This window comes from Anopheles bellator, chromosome 2 (genome assembly GCF_943735745.2).
Source record: "Anopheles bellator chromosome 2, idAnoBellAS_SP24_06.2, whole genome shotgun sequence".
Lineage (NCBI taxonomy): Eukaryota > Metazoa > Arthropoda > Insecta > Diptera > Culicidae > Anopheles > Anopheles bellator.
In genome coordinates, this window is record NC_071286.1 from 57,391,845 (window position 1) to 57,413,838 (window position 21,994).

The 21,994-nt window shown below is 48.9% G+C and overlaps 1 protein-coding gene across 1 annotated transcript in view; it reads left to right on the top strand.

Annotated features, from left to right (window-relative positions):
* The first annotated feature begins 2,047 nt into the window (after positions 1-2,047).
* LOC131207769 (T-box protein H15-like) overlaps positions 2,048-21,994 on the top strand; it is a 51,666-nt gene continuing 31,719 nt past the window's right edge. The window contains exons 1-5 of the mRNA XM_058200398.1: positions 2,048-2,408; positions 4,343-4,524; positions 4,594-4,724; positions 4,800-5,330; positions 5,435-5,987. Coding sequence (XP_058056381.1) covers positions 2,048-2,408; positions 4,343-4,524; positions 4,594-4,724; positions 4,800-5,330; positions 5,435-5,987 — 1,758 coding nt within the window. The remainder of the gene's footprint in view (positions 2,409-4,342; positions 4,525-4,593; positions 4,725-4,799; positions 5,331-5,434; positions 5,988-21,994) is intronic.

The following is a 21,994-nucleotide window of genomic DNA, read 5'->3' on the forward strand; positions in this document are numbered from 1 at the left end:
ACCGGTACCAGGCAGAAAATGATAAGTAATTTATTGGAAAATGTATCAAGCATGATTGAGTAAGCCCATTAAGATGTCCCGGGTATGGTTTTTGCTACCATCTTGCCCTACGCCAGGTCGGTCGGCTACTCGGCTCTAGTTGATTATTTTCACCACAACGAGCGGGCATCACTTAATCGGGCTCCTGTTGCTGTTGCGAGGGAACGAGGTGGAAGTTGTTGGCACCGGTGGATCCTGTTTTCCCACCGTCGTCGTCGTCGGGCTAGCCTGGGATGCGAGCAGAAGCTTCTCCAGATGTTCAACTTTTTGTCGCACGGACCCAAGACGGTTCCATCCGTGGGGGATAATTACTGAAGAGGAACCACTGGAAGCCTCGGAATCGCGCACGACGACGACGTGTTGATGAGGTTCGATCAGCCGGCGACCGAGAGAAGCTCATTTGTCTTCCTGTGGAACAGTGTGTGGTGCCATCTTGGCCCTGTCTCCGATGGAGTTATTAGTTAGCCTGCCCTACCTGCCGCTAGTTGTGCTAATATTTTGTTAACATCACTCGTCGGTGTCGGAACAGTTGATTTACGATTATCCCAACATTGGCCAACATTGGCGACACAATTTTGATAAATGTTGCACCGTACCTAAATGGCCCGCCGAATGGATAACACGCCACACAAAGGAGCCGGAATCCACTCTCTCTCCGGAATCATCCTTTCGGTTCGGAGCTCGAGCCTCACATACACGCTGTGCACGGCAAGGGCGGAAAAGGACACCCTCAGCAGGACACGCACGCCAGGCTCTCGACGGCTCTCCGGATTCAGACGCTCCGATCGTCCTCCGTGAGCTCGGTGGACGGAACTGGCACACGGGGAAAGGAAGAAGCAGAAGAGAGGCCAAGAAACAACGAAAAAAAAAACAAAACCCTGCTGAATGTTGAAGGACCTTTTCAGCGGGCCCGCTGCGTGAATGTGTGTACGTTTCGGTTGTCAAAAGACCATAAAAAAGTCATAACAGAACCGGGAGGAAGGCGTACCGTGGCGGCGAGGGGGTTTTAGAGATCGACCACACATACGGACACACATACACAGTGGCCGGAGCAATCTGGTGGATGGTGTGCAGCGCGGTGTGTGCACGGGCTGCAAAATGTGAATTATGTACCGTCTGCTGCTTGCCATCGTGAGCCGCGCTGATGAGCTGATTGAAAGGACGCGCGCGAAGGGAAGCTTGTTAGGATGCGCCGGTCCCGCTCCCTCGGGCCCCCCTCTGTCCCGCAGGAAGACGGCAGCATCTGAGAAACAAAAATAAATTGCTTTTTAAGCAACCGAGCACATTGCGAAGGTCCTTTCACAAATTGTCTTCCTCTTTTTGCAGCATGAGATGAGAGAGTGATGATGAGATGAGAGAGGCGTGAGAGAAACGGCGTGAGAGAGAGAGTTACGAGTTTCGCTCAACGAGCGAAGTGGGCGTGGCTTCAGCAAAACAATGCATTCAAGCGATTCGAATGTGTGTGTGTAGCGATGCATTTTACGCGCTCGAGCGTCGATGTGTTGGTGAGAGCCGCACGGCTCCTCCTTCCAGAAAGCCCCGGTCGAAAAACTTGAGCTTGGATGAGTTCGGTTGTCTCGAAAGTTCAGTCTCGAACTGGTTCTCCGTCGGTTCGGTTCAACATCTTTGGACGCGCGGTTCGTTTGTGGAAGAAGAAGCAATAGGGGCTCGTGTGGTGAAACAGTGTTTGGGTGTCTCGAGAGGTCCGGAGGTCAGACAGTCTTGCGAAACAGTCGCTCGGACAAGCAACCCGGAAGCAGCTCCAACAAAGTTGCGTGTTGTGGAAAGTGGAGTTCTGTGAAGACACCGCAATAGTGTCCCAAGAAGTGAAGTGTGATCCGAATTCTTCGGAGTGGGTTCAGGTTACTATCTAACTATCGGGCTCACGGGCTGATAGAAAGTGATTGCACGGAAGCGAATAGGAAGTCGGGCGAGCGGAAAGGACGAGCAAGAGACTTGAGACACGGAAGTGGCCCACGATTCCATCGTGAACCGAGCGCGGAGGAGAATGCTACTGGAAGCGGGCCACGGCAACAATCACAACCCGTCGTTGCAGCCGCACCACCCGCAGCAGCATCACCTCCACCAGTACCCGCACCAGTACCCGCACCAGGCCGCGATGGTGGCCGCGGTGCAGGCGGCGGCCGCCCTGACGGCGGTCAAGAACGCCACCAACTTCTCGATCGCGGCCATCATGGCGCAGGGCAACAACAATAACAACAACGCGAACGGGCCCACCAACAACAACGCCGGCAGCACCGACCCGTCGGCGACGGCAGCAACGGCGGCGGCGGCGGCAGCGGCAGCAGCGGCAGCGGCGGCCGCGGCAGTGGTCAACGCCACCCGCATCGAAGATGCCACCAGCTACCGTAAGTTTCCCACTTCACCATTTCCGGCCCACGCCACGGTTTAGGACCGTTGGCCGCAGATTTTTTTACAACTCCGTCGTAAAGCGTCGGCGAGGCTTGAAGCGGAATGCCGTCGGTGTTCGGGCACCAGCGGCCCCGGGCACTGTTTATGGCACGGGGCTTCATGAAAACTACTTTGTTGCTGGCGCTGTGCGATAGTTGGCCAACGTTGACGAAGTCCACGGACACTCCTGCCAGGCATTTGAGACAGTTCGGGACCGTATTCCGAAATTACGTTTGATTGTCAGATATGCACATTGAAAGCACTGCACTGTTTGGAACGTTGGAACGTATTGTTCATGGTTCTGGCGTCCAGCCAAGACAATTAAAATCGGTTACATCACAGAAAAGGGAGAAACTTCCGTTGAGCAGCTCAGGACAATTTTAAAGTAAAACGGAAAACTTTATTAAACAGTGAACGATATTTCTGAACTTGGTCAGAGTGAAATGCGGAATTGCTGGAACTCGAAGTAGGAAGTAAAACAAAATCATAGTTTTACATTTTGCTTGTAGATTTTTTTTTATCTTGGATCTTTAATAGACATAAATGTTTGATTACATAAGAGCACAAAGATATTCCACATTGGGATTGCAGCTTTTTAATAAGTCTAATGTATCAACATGATTGAAATGAAAATGTTTCTTTATAAATCTTTTTATATTATACGTTGTGCCACATAGCTTTGAGTCATTGTATACTACTTATAACTAACTATCAAGTAAGATGTTGTTAACTTTAAACAACTTCAGATAATTAGCTCTTGAATTGTTGCGTGGATAAAATTATTGCATCTATTGATTGGGACTTCTGTTAGTTTGTTAATTTTGAACGATTGGCTTAGGACAAGATTCGTTGGTGTTCTCCAGTGTAAATTAAGGATCATTTTAAGGAATTTCATTCAGTTTGATTCGTATTGACTGGAAGTTTTGTGTGTAGATCTGTTAAGTTTCTACATTTTCATGTCCTGTCTTTGTCTTTGTATGTTTGATGTTTAACAACTATATTTTTGTGACAAAGAAACTTTCTATGAAAAGTGAATGGTTCATGGTTTTATTTTACAAACCTTAAGCTGAAATAACCAACAAACGGAAAAACTACAGTATTTTTTTTATATATCTATAAATTATTATATAAAACATTCAACGGACAATGTAGCCTGACAATTGCCAACTTACCTTCGAATTTAAAACTAAGTTTAAGGCCAATAAAAACTGGCAAAACGAACGCAGAAGTTGGTAACCGATATTGAAAGGGAAAGATACAGAACAAACACGAATAAAAGAATTAAACAGTAACATGGATGAAACAGTTACTAAGAGAACGCATGAAAGCAACACCATCACGACACTGATCAAGGGACATATCAAGAAATGACGATAAAGTTTTATACGTACGACAGAAAGCTAGTAACGGATGAGGGACGATGTCCGGTGAGAGACGACCGCATATCAATTCTGATTTCTAGAACAAATCGTCATCTCAAGCGTCGGGCAGGAGTAGTAATATTAAAGATCTGGGTCTAGGACTATATTCGCATCGGACTGATTGCATCATGTGCGAACTCCGATTGTTTTTGCGATATTAAAAGATGACTAGAAAGTACAACAAGTAGAAAAGCTTAGGTTTTGTGTGACTCTCTACTTGATAAACTCTACTTGGTGATGAATTACAGTAGCGGCCCACGGCATGCTTTCAAATGCCAATCGGCTGCCATTACTGGCATATGCAGTGAACTAGACACACTAGAACAATGGTAAATGATGGTTATTTAAACGTTAGCGTCAAATAACACGAAGGCGCGCCTACCTATCGCATGTCGGCCTCGCGCTATCTCGCCGGATCGATGTTTCCAGCTCATAAAACAGCGTTCTGTTCTCTATCCACTCGTGCGCAGGGCCCCGTTCGCGCACCCCGGAACGCTCGTCGGAGGTGGCCGAGGAGGAGATCAATGTGAACGTCGAGGATTGCAGCGATTCCGAGGAGAGCACGGAGCAGGCCCGCGAAACCCACTCGCGCACCGCCTCGACGCCGGCCAGCGTGTCAGACGAGGATCGTCTATCGCCAGAAATCGCCCAGGTCAGTCAGACACGGAACAGTGGGCATGGAACACGGCACTGACCACTCCGCACACTCTCCACTTCACAGAAAGCGCCCAAAATCGTCGGTTCGTGCAACTCGGACGACCTGCGGCCGGTCCAGTGTCACCTGGAGACGAAGGAACTGTGGGATAAGTTCAACGAGCTCGGCACCGAGATGATCATCACCAAGACGGGACGGTAAGTTCGCAAGTTAAGGCAGATCCCACCAGTGGAGGCATGTAACTCACTTCTCCACTGTCCCTCGCCCAACAGTCGCATGTTTCCGACGGTTCGAGTGTCCTTTTCCGGTCCGATGCGCCACCAAACGGCGGCCGATCGGTATGCCGTGCTGCTGGACATCATTCCGCTGGATAACCGGCGGTATCGGTATGCCTACCATCGCTCTGCTTGGCTTGTGGCCGGCAAAGCGGATCCACCGCCACCAGCTCGGCTCTACTCGCACCCGGACACTCCGCTCGGTCCGGACGCGCTCCGCCGGCAGGTGATCTCGTTCGAGAAGATCAAGCTCACCAACAACGAGATGGACAAGACGGGCCAGATCGTCCTGAACTCGATGCACCGCTACCAGCCCCGCATCCACCTGGTGCGCATCGGTCCCAACCAGAGCATACCGACCAGTCCGGCCGAGCTGCAGGAGCTGGACCACAAGACGTTCGTGTTCCCGGAGACGATCTTCACGGCCGTCACCGCGTACCAGAACCAGCTGATCACGAAGCTCAAGATCGACTCGAATCCCTTCGCCAAGGGATTCCGCGATTCGTCGCGACTCAACGACTTCGACCGGTAAGTGGATCCACAGAATTGGACCAAAAGTGGGACTTGGAACTTGAGACTTGGGAGTTGGGATTTCTAATAAATCTGTTCATTCTTGTCCGTTCCGACCACAGTGACCCGATGGAATCGTTCCTGCTGGAGCAACACCTCCGGTCCCCGCTCCGTCTCTTTCCGGACCAGGTGATGGCGCAGCTGGGCGCTGGTGGTCCCCCCGGGATGCCTCCCGGGATGCAGTCCAACGATCCGTCGGTGCTGCTGGAGAAAGCCCGTCAACAGTTGCACCTGTGGGGCAACCCGTCGGCCGCCTACAGCGAGTTGATGTTGCAGCAGCTCTACCAGCGGCCCAACTTTGGGCTTAACTTCGGCCCGCTCTGGCAGAGCCAGTGGCCACCGACCCAGCTTCCGCCGGGATTCCTGCCGAACGTCGTGGGTCCACCGCCGGCCCACAATCCCACCACCATGCAGGGGGTGGCCGCGGCGCTGGCCGCCGCTTCCGCTTCCGGCTCGAACTCGGCCCCGTCACCGACGGCCACCAGCGGCTCGTCCTCGGCCGGCGGCGGCGGCTCGTCACAGCAGCCGGGGCCGGTCTCGCCCGAGGTGCGACCCAAATCGTTCGCTCGCTTCACCCCCTACCAGATCCCCCAGCATCACCCGCCAACCTCCAGCGCCGGCCCAGCACCGCCACCGCCGGGACACTCGCCCGGCCAGCAGCAGCAGGGCCGCTCACCCGGTTCACCCTCTTCGCGGTCCCCTTCCCATTAGATGGCCCCCGCCGAATAGAGCCGTGAAATACCCGTGATACCCGTGATTGTGGAAGGCCCGCCAGGGGGCGCTGTAGAGGCTTTGAGTTGAGTTTAAGACAGGACGACCGGATCGACCGTCGGTCGCTTCTTCTTCGTTTTCCTAGTGATTGTTTCGGGGCAACCATTGCGCGTTAGTGAAGGGACACCCGGAGTTCCTGGGCGGCGTGCTAAGGGCAGGGCAAACCTAGGCCACAAGCTATGCACACACAAGGCGCGCCACTCTGCCACGGCGGCGCAGATCTCTGCTGAAGCCGAAGGTGTCCGTACCTAGCCATCGCCGCCGCCGGAACGGGTTTTGTAGTTCAAAAACGATGTAAATAGAACACTGTACATAGCGGTAGATCTGCACGTTATACAGCATACGGAAAATAAATATCAATATTTAAACATCTAAATGTCGTCGCCGGTCGTCGTTGGTGTTGAGTGAAAGAAGATCCAATCGGGGTACGTCATCTGTGAGCCTTTTGGAAATTTTATTGGAAACTTTTGCTCGTCAAATTCTTGGAGCAACGTAAAATAACGGGATGTGATCGAATTCACTGTTCAGTTCAGACTGAATTGTACATTGTATTGTAATTGTATTTGTTTTCTAGTTCCAAAATAGAACTAAAAATAACACATGAAACATTACATTTTCATTAAAATGTTATGGCTTGTCAGCATAAACACGATCTTTCGTTTAGACCCTCAAGAACAAGTCCAACGATGTCAATTCGCTTGATCATGGCGAATATCTTCAATGTCGATATCTTTAACTGCAGGCCAAAAAAAAAAAAAATCCTCTGGTGGAATCACTCGGAATTGACGGTAATAGCCCTCCTTTCATACAGACACTTTTTCTGGATGTAAGGGCCTCTCTTCAACCAATTGAGGGCTGCATTACAGATGAAAATTTTGCTGGCAAAAATAGCGTTTTGGGTCTGTTGCTCAGGAACCTAAGTTTTAATAATTTTTGTTCTGTTGGCAAACGATTCCTTTTTTTCGACATTCGACTAAAACTTTGACATATTCGAAAATTGTGTATTGTCCGCCCTGTAATTTCGAAACTATGAAACGGATCGCTCTGTATTTCCACGATCGTGTTGTTAGTATCGAGTTGAGCTATCGTCGCTAATATTAGTTTCTGTAGATTGCAATTATCATTGAAAATTGGAAAGTTTCGAGTACATCTGGTCTCAGTTTTAAACAGTTCAACCAACCGACCAACGCCGAGGCAATCTCAACGGAACGACCTTTCGGTTAGCTGAGGCCATCGACGGTATAAGGAGCAGCACATTAATGGTTTACTTTCCAAGAGCACCGGTTTCTCGCCCGTTTCTCAATAACTTTATCACCCACTGAGCTTCTGTGAGTAATTAACAAATTGCCATCAGCCCCGAGGCCCTCGAGGAGTAAATAAACAAATTTCGGTGGAAGCGTCTCCATTTGCCGGCTCCCATTAATGGTCCCATCGTATAGGCATTAGCTACCTTTGACCCGAACGACGAAGGTCCTCGGCTCCGTCTCGGCTCTCCCCGGCAATAAGTCAAGGTCCTTCGGGCGGACGGCCTTGCCGTGATTGCCTAGCCCATCCGGGCGAAATTTGCCTCCTTTTGTCACCCACGTCCTCGCCAGCCGGGATGTCCTTGCTGGCTCTGGGCGAATTCTTTCTTTGGCTCCCTTTCGTGTGTCCCTTCGCTCCGAAATTACTTTCGCCGGGCGCGATGCAGTAAAAAAAAGGAGATAACAACGGCCCAACGGGATGAGACATTAATTTTAAACTTCCCGCACGTCCCGCCATCGCTGGCCCAACCTGTCCCTTTGCTGGCACGTGGCACGCAACCTTGCCGTGCGCGCGCAGTCACCGGCATCCCTTTTTATGGCGCGGCCTTCCCGTTTTTAAAGGACACCCGAGAAAACCGTCTCCGATTCGTTGCACCTTCACGGCGACGGGGGCATCCTGCGATCGCCCTGCGGGGTCGCATCAATAAACCGATTCGCAGCGCATCGGCATCGGCAGCGTACTTATCTGCCATTTGTCTGGTCACGTGTCACCCAGGATCGGCCTCGACCTCGCACGGCCCCGTTCGTCCTTGCCAATTTGCCGGAACCGGCGATGCCGGAGATACCGGAGCTCGGCCCAGCTAATTGGCCGGGCGGTCCTCTGCCCTTGGTTGGTTGTCGGCTACGCGTGTGTCTGTTGCCAGTTATTTGAGACCATCTAACGCTGTCACTCTCATCCTTCAAGAAATCAGCATCGGCGTGACACTGTCAAGGCGTGCGCGTGGGTCCCCCGGATGCCCGATAAGCGATTTGGAAAACTGAGGTCCTTCTCAGAAATACGCAAAATCAGCCCGAAATCCGTAGAAAATCAACCAACTCATCGGCTGTCCCTTCAGTGCTCCACAGACAGCAATGCTCCGTCCGCAAACGCAAATGCAGACGAAGACACTTGGCCACGGCCCGCAGTTTCTAATGGCGGACCTAGCAAATTATTCAATTAATAAAATTTTACGAGCGTGAAAGTGTTATCGAGACTCTGTCGCTGCGATAAATCCTGGCCTGGGACGCCGAGGTCCTTCGAATTGTGCGTAGCCACCGACAGAGAGCGAGAGTCGGGTGGCAAAAGAGGTTCCGGACATTGGGTCCGGTTCGGCCGGGCGCGTTTCGGCTGGAGCGTGAAAAGGATACGTTCGCGAGGATGGTTAGCGCCGGCCCCGGTCGGTTAGCAGGGTTCCGTGCGATGATGATAATACCGTTGAGGCGACAAAAATATAAATTGGATTCTTCGCGTACTTGTTTATTTTGGCGCAGCATCGCAAGCATCTGTGGTTCGCAGCGTGGGGTGCGTTTTTGGGTGGCTCTAGTCCGGGGTCTGTCACTGATCGCCGGCGCCCGAAGTGAGAAAAGTATTGAAAACGTCGCAGAACGCAGATTTCACAACCTGAACGACGAGTTTAGGTGGAGGCTTTTACCGTTTCTTTATGCAAATAGAACGGAACCGAACGGTTTTTTGCAAAGATTTGTATGGATTTTTTATTGGACGTAAGTCCTGGAAGAGGTTACCAGTTACCAGGTCTGAAAACCAAAAATGAAACTGTGTGAATAGATGGCTCTAGTCGTCAATTTCATTATGCTGTTTTGGCAACATTACCTTGGTTTGACATAAGACAAATGATTTCAGGTTGGAAAAAAAATAGTTTGCAAGTTATTTTTGAAGAGGTTAGAAAATTTGTCTTTTGTATCTGAAAATAACGTGCAAACAACGTGCTGAAGAAAACTGCTACAGAAACTCATCACATGCTTGAAGAAGCTCACGGTGATCATGAATTTGAGAGATCGTAGTGCTTTGAGTGGTTTGAAAATTTTAAACATAGCCATTTTAACTTCACAAGTATAGAACGTCGGAAGAGTCGAAAAAGTTCGGGGACGCTGAGCTACAAGAAATTTTTGGACGAAAATGACACGCAAACGGAACAACAATTCGCGGATTAGCTAAATGTGTCCCAATACGCCATATCCCTGCGTTTGAAGGCCTTGGGGAAGGTCCAGAAGATTGGAAAATGAACTAAACGAAAGACAGCAGGAAAACCGATAATTTCGCTCGCATTAAGGAAGTCATTTCTCCAACGGATCGTGATTGGGGATGGAAAGAAGATTAATTTTAAATAGAAAAAATCATGGCTCAGTCATTCAGATACTTTAAATAAAATATTTTTTTTTTTCATTTCAATGCAATGAACATGTGACTGCTTTGAAAAAATATCCTTCCCCCTTAAACCTGGTATTTTGGGGCACAAAAGTGTTAGTTCCAAAGAGTAAAATAAATAAAATCATCAATATTTTTGCACAATTTCAACCAGAGCTGGAAAGAAATGTAAGAACACTCCCGTCTAGGGGTCTTTGCCAGCGCCTAAGCACAACGAGCAGCAAACTTCACGCGTTGACCGGACGGCACCCTCCCGATGCGATGCGCTGATTCTCATAAATTTCGCAGGCGTGAGATTTACCATTTTCCGCCTTTTTCCGCTGCGTTGCTGTGGTGATTGGCGCATTTTCCCGGCCCTCTAGCTGGCTGGCTGGCTGGCTGGCTGACTAGTTCCCGCGCGGAACATCCTTACCGAAGCGAGAAGCGTTCTCGCGACCAGAGGCCCTCGGAATTAGATTGCCTCCGCCGGCCGAGATGGCGTGTGAAAAGCGGACCGAACCGCACCGAAACAGCGACCGGGACCCGCTTGGTCCCGACGCTTGAAGAAAGGTGCTCGGAGTGCAATTTTATGATGACGTGGCCACGGTCGTCGGCATCATTGCTGTAGTCGTCGCGGCGCACGTCCGGAACGTGCGTAAGGATGTTGGCAGGATTGCTTCGTCCGGCGAAAAGACCGAAACCGAGGGTTTTTTGTTGGCCGCGAGTTGGCCTCCTTGTTGGTGGCCGGGCCCGTTGCAAATGCGCTGCCTTTCGACGCCGACGCGCCCGATATGGCGCATTTGCTGAAATGGAGATTTTATCGATGGCCACAGCGCTTTTGGCGGCCTCGACGACGGATTGGGCCGAGCCGAGTTTTCGGTCCGGTCCCCGGCGCGGCACTTTTAACACCCGGCGGACCCGGCCCCAAATTGGTTGGTATGAAGTGACAAAAGTAGCCCACAGACCGCGTCGTCGCCAAAGGAAGGCTTGCAGTCCTTGTGGCCTTTCGATGCGTTGATGGCAATTGCGGGTGCAGAGTGTTGCGTTATTTGATTAGCAATCGGTTTTCGGTTCACTTCGTGGCCAGTTCGATTTTCTGTTACTGGAACATACTCTTTCTTGTTATGGTTATTTTTCCGATAGAGTTTTCGCAGTTTTCACAGAAGCCAATGGGAAAATTATGAACTGGAAAAAGGTGCCATAAAAATGTTCGATCGAAATCCCCCGTCAAATGTGGTCCAATTGAAAGCCAATCAAATCGCCCTTTGCCACTTTGCCACCAACGTTCATCGTAATTCAATTTTCCGCGCCACAACAACGTGTTCCGTGTACTACGTATTGGCTAAAGCAAACACCCCAGCTAGAGGAAAAATAATGGCAATCCTAGGCGCGTTTCGGCGTTTCGAATTCGCAGGGAAAAGTCGAAAAATCATACCGAATCGCATACGGAGGACACCCTTCCGGCTCCGCTCCGAGCCGGGTCACGGGGATGATGCGGGAAAAATGAACCCCGAAGAACCGAGCCGCGGAGCAACGGGGAGAGCGATAAATTATATCAATTTAGCTAATGTCTAACACTTGTTCCGCGAGGATTAAGCGGTAAAGTGGCACTCGGTAATTGAGCTCGATTTCTTTCCAGCCCGGCACGCCGAATGTGCCGGGAAAGTCCTTGGCCTCCCTCTGACACGATGCGAAACTCTTCGCGCGCCGAATATCTGTCTCCCGGGAAATGCGAACGAGGGATTGATGCGAACAAGTGGCGGACGGGGCCGGTGCCAGGATCGACCGGAGTTCAATTGATTCGTGGCCGTGGCGGAACCGTCAGAGGGAACCTGTAAGTATGGGTAAGTGAAGATTGATTTATCGATTGCCGAACGGTCGTGCCTCGGGACGGCGCAGGCCAGGTCCTCAGGGGTGTTAGGTGCGATTCGCAGGATTCATTTGTCGTGAGTTTTTCTTTCTCGTCATTTGATGGGAAATGTGAATCGTGTGGGAAAAACAGTCATGAGAGAAATGGTTTGGACGATGGAAAGCTACCCACCGAAGCTAATCATTTCTTTCAATTACTCTAGGCGTGATCATGTTCCGGGCTGTTGCGGGAAAAATATAAACATTTTCGTAATGATTTTTTCTATTTATTTTAAAAGAATACGAGTGAAAACGAAAACCGCGAAACACTTGTACAGCAGCTAAAAATATTCTCCTGGTCCAAATTATTCGTCTGAGGCTTGTTGCTCTCCAGTGACGTAAGGAGCGACCTTCAGCGACTTTCTTTTCGCACAACACTGAAAATTGAAATGTTTAATGCCTGCGTTGGATGTCTACCACATGCCATTCGTCAGAAAAGAAAAATTCTCTGGGATGTTGTTCTGAGTATAGTAAAGTGCTTGCTCCTGTTGAATGACTTCGTTCCATGAAGGTTCGACTAACCCACGAATGGAAGCCACATCTACTTACAATATTGCTCCACAATCCTTCCGGCATCAACACAGGGTCCATCCATCCACAGACCATCCGAGGCCAGCAATCCACAAATCATAATATTGAAAAAAAATGTCATGTTATGTTGACAACACACTTTCGTTAGAATTCTACAATTTCTTTTATTTTTGCTTGATTAAGGGTCGATCTTGCTTCTACAGCTTGAAGTAAGAATCTATCTTTTAAAAGGAACATCCAAAGCAAAACCGAAGGTTACAGGAAGGGTGGTCCCTTGTTTTCCCGCTCTAACACTCTGGCAGCCCATCTTGACACGAAGCCTAGACTAAGCAAATCGATTTCTTTGCTTGTCAGTCCATTCGAGGAGTTGTGATTAACATACTTGCTACCAAACTTGAGACATTATACACAAATGTCGTCCAAAAGCATTATTCGTAGTAATATTAGTAAGTATTGAGTGAGGAAAAATCAGAATGACTCGCCAATGTGAATGGATAGCGCTAATTTGGCTGTTTCGAAATTAAATCTGCAAAGCGCTGCGTTGGGTAAAACCTTACGAAATCGTGAAGAAAATAAACCTTGCAACACTTAAACCATAAACCTTGCAACTCGCAGCGTGTGAACGTGTCAAAGCCCAAGAAAGTGCGTCCGATCCTCTCGTCATGGCCTTGCGCCTCATTATCGCCTCGTTCCCGCAGGTTCCACGACGCATCACGCATCACGCATCACATCATAATTATCACGATCCTCACATTCCAGGCCACCCTCGACGTGCCACCCACGCGAAACAGGGCAAGAAAAAGAATAGAAACAAAACACCATCATTGCACTCGATCCACTCAGCCCTACAATCCGGAGGCATTCGGGGTTTCTGTTATTTTTTTTGGGTGATCGTCCACATCGTTCCCAATTGACAAACAAACAAACAAACAAATCTTGCCCAAAAACCGCCCGTAACGTGAGGATCGTGCCTCCGGATCGTGAAGGTTCGGCTCCGGAAGACAAATGACGTCAAGGGAAGAAAGAGAGAACTGTCACATCGTGAGGGTGCGAGAAACACGCCGGAACGGTTCTAAGTGCGCGTTAACGGCCAAATGAGGATCGTGCTCGCGCAGACCTACATCAATGCGCGCCCGGGACGCGAACCGCAGCACTCCGAAGGCACTGCTCCCTTCATCGGCATAATTTATGCTCTCGCCTGCTACCGAAGCGTGCAGAACGCTGAGGCGTTGGGTTGGGAATTTGTGTTTGTATCCGTTTTTTTTTCTTCATCTTTTTCCCTGTTCACAAAACTAAGAGTGATGTTACGTTTTGGGCGGCTCACAAAAGGGCAGCATAAAACGGAACACGATACGTGATAAAAACATACGATCGTCGTTGGCCCGCACACATGGAACGGTGCCCCACGCCCGGGCGCGTGTGATTAGGCCGCGAAGGAAAGAGAATCCCAGAAGGAGAGCGAGCGAGAGGATCGTGTTGAAAAACGCGATCTTATTAAAATTTTACAGTCGAACGAAACGAAAATATTTATGCCATTCCACGTTGCCGCCACCACGAGGAGGGATGTTATGCAAAATGTTGTGGTTTGGGCTGCCGTTAAACGCGCTTGAGCCTGGGCGGTGGCTTGACACACTTTTCGGGACGTGGAACCCGCGGGGTTTTGCGTCCGGAAATAGCAGCACACTGTCTGGAGCCATCACTCGAAACGCGTTGACTTCAGGACTTCATTGGAGGTGAGCTGGAGGCTGGAGATTTTTTGCCCTTCAGGCAGTTCTCTTCGAAGCAGAGCATCCGCTTCGCGTCGGTGAGAAAGTGGAACCGGATTGGATAAAACTCCAAAAGCCGAAATAAATCAACAAACGGGAAGTTGGGCTGCGTTTCCCTAATCCCGCGCCTGTTCCATGTGACACCTTCTCCAAGGTCTTCGGTTTTTATTTTTTGCATTTTCCGACGGGAAAACCGAGATGCGAAACAACAAACACGCATCGCTGGGAAAGAGAAATCGAAGAAAAATCGACAGACTGTCGAACAGGACACCTCCCGCTGGCCACGAAGGTCCTTGGGATCGGATGCTGGGAAGATAAGTAGCTCGGTAATGGGATACGCGGCTTACGAGTTGCCGGGAGATTTAACGTCCGGGACCGGCCAGGACCTGCTAGGATGTGGAACTTGAGCCCGAATGCTTCGTCCTTGCCGTCGTCCTCGTCGTCGTGGGTGTCCTTCGGGGGAAGAGGGCGTGTGCGTTCGCGAAAATGTCATGCGAGGTAACGTCGTGGCAGGCGACTTGCGACGACGAGGCCAACGGGACAGGCCTGAGATTTCGGCGAAGAAGATTTATGCGACTCGGGAGCGATGAAGCGCGATGAAGTTTGGTGTTTCTGACTGTTCATTCAAACATTTTCCATTTCGAAGTCGACTTTTTTCGCCTTGAAATGCTCCGTGACTCTGCCCATTCGATGGGACGGTGTCAGGTTGTTTCGGGAGATTCTGCCGAGAGGTTTGGCTTCCTCCTCAACTAAATCATCGGCAGCGACCTGAGGAAGAAATATTGTGTGAGTTATCAGATTGTCGTTGGGAAACGTGTCTGTGCAGTGTGGGTGTGACAATTGGTTTACGGAAAAGGATGATGCATTTCCAGCGGAATCCGTGGTGAGCTTAGTGAAGAACCAATTACTAATTTATTTATCAGCTACCAAAATGGTAATTAAAAAAGGTAAGGTAAACAAGAAACGAAAAGCTTGTTTTCAAACAATAATCATTTGGGCAGAGAATTGGAAACTTTTTTCATAGCCGTATTCATTCCTGAGCAGAGTTTCAAACTATTTTTCAAAATATAGCCTATGGACAGTAAATAACAACAAACAATTACGTAAATAAAATGAGGAAGTGATCTTGACATGGAACTTAACCACAAAAAGTACTGTAACATCAATATAATTTTTTCTGGGATCATTGGAACAGAGAATGAAAGAAACGTTTCGACATAAAGGGTTGATTTGGTTTTTGGTAAACTTCTTAGGTGCCCGTTTCATGACGTAAAATAGCCACAATAATCATCATCATCGACCAGCCATCAACAGTGTAAATCAAGTTTACACTACAAATGCAAACTAGAACTGGAAATGCAAATAAAAGAACGTCCTTGAATAAATCCTTAACTTACATTACCTTGCAACTCCAGTGTAGAAATCAATTAAATAACTGAGGGAACCACATTTGTTTATCTATTTCATGTTACAAAAAAAGCAGTCAATGGGCAACATAGCCGAATGGACAATTGGTAACTTAACTTAGAACTAAGATTAACACAAATAAAAACAGGCGGAACGAAAACAGAAACTTGTAACCGCTATTTAAAGAGAAACTTCCGATTAATCCACGAATAAAACAGTAACAATGCCAAAACATAAGGACACTGATCAAGAGACATATTAAAGTCAAGAAGCGACAAAACATTGTTATACGTACTCCAGAAATCTTTTTAGTACGGACGGACGATACGGATACTGCGGACACAAATCGTACCAACGTACATTTCGGAACTTATGCGGATTACAAGACCTAAGACTTAATGATCAATTGAAGCGAAAGGTAAGTTATGGTGATCTGTGGAAAGAACTGTTTGTAATGGAATTGCTGACTCCACTTCTTGAAAAAACCTCTCCTCGTTGTTCAAACTTCTTAACCCACGGTTCAGTTACGTTTAGGTATCGTTCAAATTATTTCTGGCAATGAAGTGGAAGCAAACTGCATCCACTAGCGAAAGAAAGATTGAGTTACTTCGAAATTCATATTGCGTCCGAATGCTCCTCACTACCGCTGCTTATCTTTCCTATTACATCAACTCCTAATGACACCCTGCATTATCAATTTATTAGATTTAGCCACGAGGTACCAGAGTAATTTCCTATTCACATTCTATGAACCATTCAAATTCACACTGCATGTGATCCTCGTCATCCTCGACTCGTGTCTCCCAAAAAGGAGACCACCGCAAAAAAAAAACACTTCTACCTCTTAGCTTTGTGTGGTCCACCCAGCGCTAGGCTCAATAATTCTTGTCTCTTGACCCCGCGCCATATGCAACATGTTGTGCCCGCACGTCCGAAAATATACCAACTCCAGGCCTCCCGAAGGGTGTCTGGCCGGGAGCGGCGCACACCACACGCCGTAACATACGCGCCCGTGACACTTACGACCACTGGCCACCGGCGACCATCCCACCCGCTGTTGTGACAGTTTGTGCCTTTCTTTGCGTTATAATATATTAACATCTTTTTCGCTGCCCCTTGCCCAACTCCGCGCAGCAACTCCTTTTTCTTTCCCAGCGAATCGCTGCGCCAGAGGACAGCATTCCTTTGGAGTTTGGTTTGGGGTGTTGTTCAATGGCAGAAACCGTGCCCCACCGATCCGACTGAAAGGGGAAGCCCTACGGCATGTACATTTGTCGTTCGGTTGTGACAGTTGTTTGTTTGAGTTGGGCCCCGCCAATCCCGGCGCAAAACGCCAGAAAACGGGTTTCCTCCAGGAACTTGATTTGTTGAAACAACTTATCGGTGGGACGGGACTCCTTGCAATAAGGCGGCCCAGCCAGGTGCAGCGCCACCACGGTGGGATTATTTGGAGAGATGCAGAAATTAATGATGAATTATTGAGGTCCTGGCCCCGGTCATACAACCCGGCTGCTGCTGCCGGCCCCACCGAAGGCTTGCGCTTTATGGTCGGCTCATCACCTACATTTACGGATTTTCAACGGGTTCTGTCGTCTGGCACCTCGTTCCCCCAAGGTCTCCCGTAGGCCACGCTCTTTGACCCGACCCAGTGCAAGTCGGAGGACCACTTCAGCGCACGGGGCCCCAACAATCAAATGGAACAAATTCCCGTAAATTGGTCCCATTTTTCAGCCTCATTCTAGGAAACCGAAGCGCAGGTTTGGGACCCATCCAATCCATCCATCCGCAGCGTGGATCGGTCCGCGGACCAAAACCCATCCATCAGCCCCAGAAACCCAGAACGAATCGCTGGCGTCCTCGACCTCGAACGCCACCTCCAAACGCCACAAGACACAGCACAGCGCCAATCGAAGGAGTCAATCGAAGACGAGTACACTCAGCGAAAACAATCGAACCGAACGTCGGCGGGTGAAAAAACACTGGAGAAACAAACAAACAATCGTAATTTATTAACGGACATTTGTTTCCCGTTCGCTCGTTACAATTTTCTTCACTGGACGCCCAAGCCCAGCGCACCCGAGAGACGGGTGTCCGTCAGGGTTGTCGTTATTTTTCACCCAGCGACGCCGCACCAGTCTGACAGATTGATAAACGTCATTCGTCGTGGGCCACTCGTGGGCCACCTGATCCCGGGGCCTTGAGAGGGCTTTACACCAGCCCAAAGCCCGGATCGCTCCATCCTGCCGGAATCGCGATCGACCGTGTGGATCGGGGTCGAAGGCAGCAAGGGGTTTGATCAAACCCCGTCTAGGTTGCTTGTTGGGTTTTTTTGGGACACCACCAGGACAACGGGGGTCCCCGGATCCGGAGGGTTCCGGAGCGTCGTTGAAAGGTTTGACTATATTTTTCATTTTTATGATCCATGATCGGCGCGGGATCAGCGATCGTTCAGAAGTCGCGGTCTGTCCCTCAGAGCTGATGAGCTGGCGTATCCTTGGAGATCCGACTCTCCTTCCAGGAATGTCCACCGCCGGGGTGCTGGATTTTTTTCGACCATCGACCCGCGCGCGCGAGATGAGATATTTATAACGGGCAGCAGCGGCCAGGCTGGCCGTTAGCTCCGTCGCGTGCAAGCAACGGGCAGCTCGCTGAATGCGATGAAATATAGTCACGGCGGGTGGTTCTTGATGGTGGTCACCTTGTTGGTGCGCCTGATACCCGCACACGGACCCGAGACTCCCGGGGCTCCGAATGCTGGCTAAGGAGCGACTGACGAGACGAAGAATCGCCCTCTTTCGGCTGGTCAAGAATTTAAATATTTGAAACATCGGGTCATCGGTTCGCTAACTGTCATCGATGACCGGTGGTCGGCTCCGCACTTAACTAACCTCAGTTTGACTCAACTTGACTTCAACTTCTAATGGACGGAGCCTATCTTTTATTTATCACCCGACCTTGCTGACAAGCGAAAGTGAGGCAAACGAGTGAATGATAAGTTCATAATTATTAAAACGAGTCAACCGAGCCCGGGCGTATCGAAATGTTTTGGCCAACTTCCGACATTAACTGGAGCAGCCGACAAATGGAGCTCATGAAACTTAATTGACCTCCGGATTCGGAAAAGAAGATGTCAGCGCAACCCTGCCGGCCCCGACAGATGGCCCCGGTTCCGCCGGGGCCTAACCCATCAGCAAGTGGGCGAGTCGTGACGTATATAAATCGCCGATTGCCAGTACCGGAAACCGAAAAGTTGTCCATTGGCTTCCAGGATCTCGGGGTCGGGTTTCGGGTTCGGGGCCGGACCGGAAACTTTTGCTCACCAGAACTTCAACAATCAAAACCAGATGTCGGTAATGGTCCTCGGGCCGGAGCTTTGTGGGGGGGCGGGGGGGGACGTTGGATTTCTAAATTTCATCCGAAACTCCTCTCAACGCGCGTCCTTGGCGCGCCGAAGGACAATAAAATAAAACGTTGACATCGAAATTATCATTTAAATAACATCGTTCGGAATGGATCACTTCATTTCCACCGAGTCAGCAGTCCGAGTTCGTTGGGCCGTCCGTTCGTCCTTCGTCCCTCTCTCTCTCTCTGTTTCTCTATCTCAAATCTCTCTCTCTCTCACTCTCGAGCCCGGAGAGTCGATCGATCTTCTCGGTGCCGGGGTTAACCCCCGGCCGGGAAAAGTCCTTCGATTCCCTCGGCGACAAAGTTATTTAAAAATGAATTGCCTTCGCAACTGTTTCACTACCCAAAGGTCGGTCGGCCCGCGGATAGGGGATTGGTAACGAAAGGGGTTAGCAAGACGGGAGTGTTTTCCTTTCGCCCTCGCATCCCGGAAGCGTTTGAGGGCGATTTTTGGACCATTTTGACCGCCGTTTAGCGACCGACCGAGGAGGCAGGCTGGTGGTGCGAACCCGACGAGCGGACGAGCGAGAAGCTTTAAAACCGTTTCCGGCAACGGAACTAATGAACGGAGTCAAAATATTGTTTTTCTTCCGCCAATTTGCCCATCGGGGGGGAAGGGGCTACGCGGCGGCCACGAGTTCGAAGCCGATTTAATCTCGTAAATCGCGAGTCCCGTGGATCCTGGGGTGAGTGGAAGCCGAGCTGGCGCTGGTGTAGCTGGGAAAGATAATAAATGAGTCCAAGCCGAGCCGGCGGAACAACCGGATTACGACGTGGTCCCGCGGGAATGATTTGTCGGAAAGTTCTCAACAGCAACAACAGCGGACCGGACTTGGTCGAAGGGCTTAGAAGGATGTGCGGTTTTTTTGCTAAGGCCAACCGGCCAACACACCGATTAAGGAATAAAGTTCATCACATTAGTGCTGACGGTGTCTGCGGAAAGACACACTGGAGATATTGACATTCTTTTTACGGTTTAATTTTCAAAGTTAAATTCAACGTCCATCCTTTTATGGTGCTTTCGTTTATAAGGTGCATTTCTTTAAATGCTCGTAGGTAGAACTAAGGATACTAAGTGATTAATCTATTCCTTGCACCCATGAGTAAAAATCATTAATTCGATTAAACCATACAACATATATTAGAGGAGCATCAACTAAACAACTTCAGTGTTAATAATAATAATAATAATATTCTTTTATTAATTCTCCATCAATTACTCAACGATCCTGTAAGACTCAGGTTAACTTTAGCATCACTTCATTAGCATTCAATACGAACTTTATTGCTATGGTGTATCGGAATCTCTTTTCAAATACATTCGAATCTGTATTCCTTCCTCACTCTAATTACATTTAACACTATAATCCTCTGCTTCAGGGGTACATAGTCCAGGAGTCCGTCGATCGTGATGATATTAAAAACGTGATGATCCGACGTTTCTTCAGAATGTCCATGGTTCAGACATACTGAAGGCACCTTAAAACCACATTTGTTCAAATACTTGTAATCCCAAAAAACCCTGCGCGGTAAATAAAAATGTGTACAGGGTGCGTAATCATAACATGAGCTATCGAAATGTTAAAAAGCTCCGCCATTTTTCAGTAGATTTTAGAAAATTAGCCAGATTCTGAAAAATTTGTCTATGCCAAATTTTGTACCCGTATTACGCCTGAAATGTTGTCAAATACAATGAAAAATGCCCTAAAAAGGTTTGCTACCAAAAAATTCCCGCCTTTGGGAGTTTAATGGAGGCGATCATTTGATAGAAATTGTATTTTGAATGAATTTTTAGTAAATGGCATTCTATATCCTAAAGAAATTCTGTTCATTTGTTAAAAAGGACTAAAAAATGGCAAAATATTAACCATTTTAATAGGTTGTAAAATAGCTCACTTTGAGATGTATTGGTTTCATCTTCATTACTCAGAAACTATATTTGATCTTATATTTGATGTTGATATTTTAACTACCCTGAAAAAAGGAAGTAATGTGTCCTTTAGATCGACGTGCATAATTTCCATTTTGTGGTGAGCAATTTTCAGTTTTGTTTCTTTTGATCATGTTTCCTACTGTATTGTTTTTCATCTCGTACATGCGCATTCCAACAACTCATTTATATCGAAATAGATTAAAAAAATTACAATTGATGCTATGCGATTACCATATCTTAATGTTTGCTGAAAGCATTTCTTTTACAAAAAGACAAGAAAAAAGGCTTGGTTGAGGTTAATTACATCGCAAAAAGGTTCGATGCTCAGTTGCTGAAAACATTACAGTTGTTTTAAAATCCTTTCTCTACCCAACGAAGGGAGTACGAAATCGAAAAAAGTCTTCGATCGAAGTTGTTGGGCCATTCGCCCAACCATTAACTAAAACAATGCCAACGAACGAAAGGGAAACAAATCGACGATCTTGGCGACCGAAAGACGCAACCCTTATGCTCGGCCCCTAGCTGACCGATGCCCGAGCTATGTTGTGATGCCAATGAAAGCGACAAAAAAAAAACGCTGAAACAATGGATGAACCCAATTTGTCGCTTTACTGCACACGGGTCTCGCAATGCGCCTTTCCGGTGCACCCTCCGCCGTTTCTCGTGGCGCCCAATTAGCAAATCAATCACAAATCGTGTTCCGTCTCCCGCGCCGCACCCACGCACAGGACAGGGTCCACGCATTGTGTGCATTGTGTGGAGGTAATTTGCTTGCGCTTTTGCGCTTTGCTTCAAGGAAACGCCCGGACCTGCAAATTGCTTCGTTGGCACCCACCGCCGTCGTAAAGGAGTGGCCCTCGAAGAGGCGCAAGAAACGCGTCGAAGGGCAGCGTCTTTGATTTGGCGTCCGTTGCCTTTTTTCTGCGTTGCCTTAATCGATGCGTGAAGGTGCGACAGCTGCGTGAGTGATGAGCATTTGAATGGGCTCGGGGACAGCGCCGAAGGAAGCGCGCTCGCGGAGCTGCACCGAAGACAGTGACACGATTGACTGCGATTTGCCATTTCTTGGGGCCCTTTCTGGGGCTGGTGTGAAAGATGCCAATCCATTCTTCAATCTATCATCGGTCGCCGGCGAACGGGCGAATCGGGCGAATTTTACGGCCAATTACCCGGGGCCGAAAGGCGGCCAAAAATATATGCGCACAACCTGCGGTCTGGCACTTGGGCACCGGCGAGCTGCATTTCAACACATG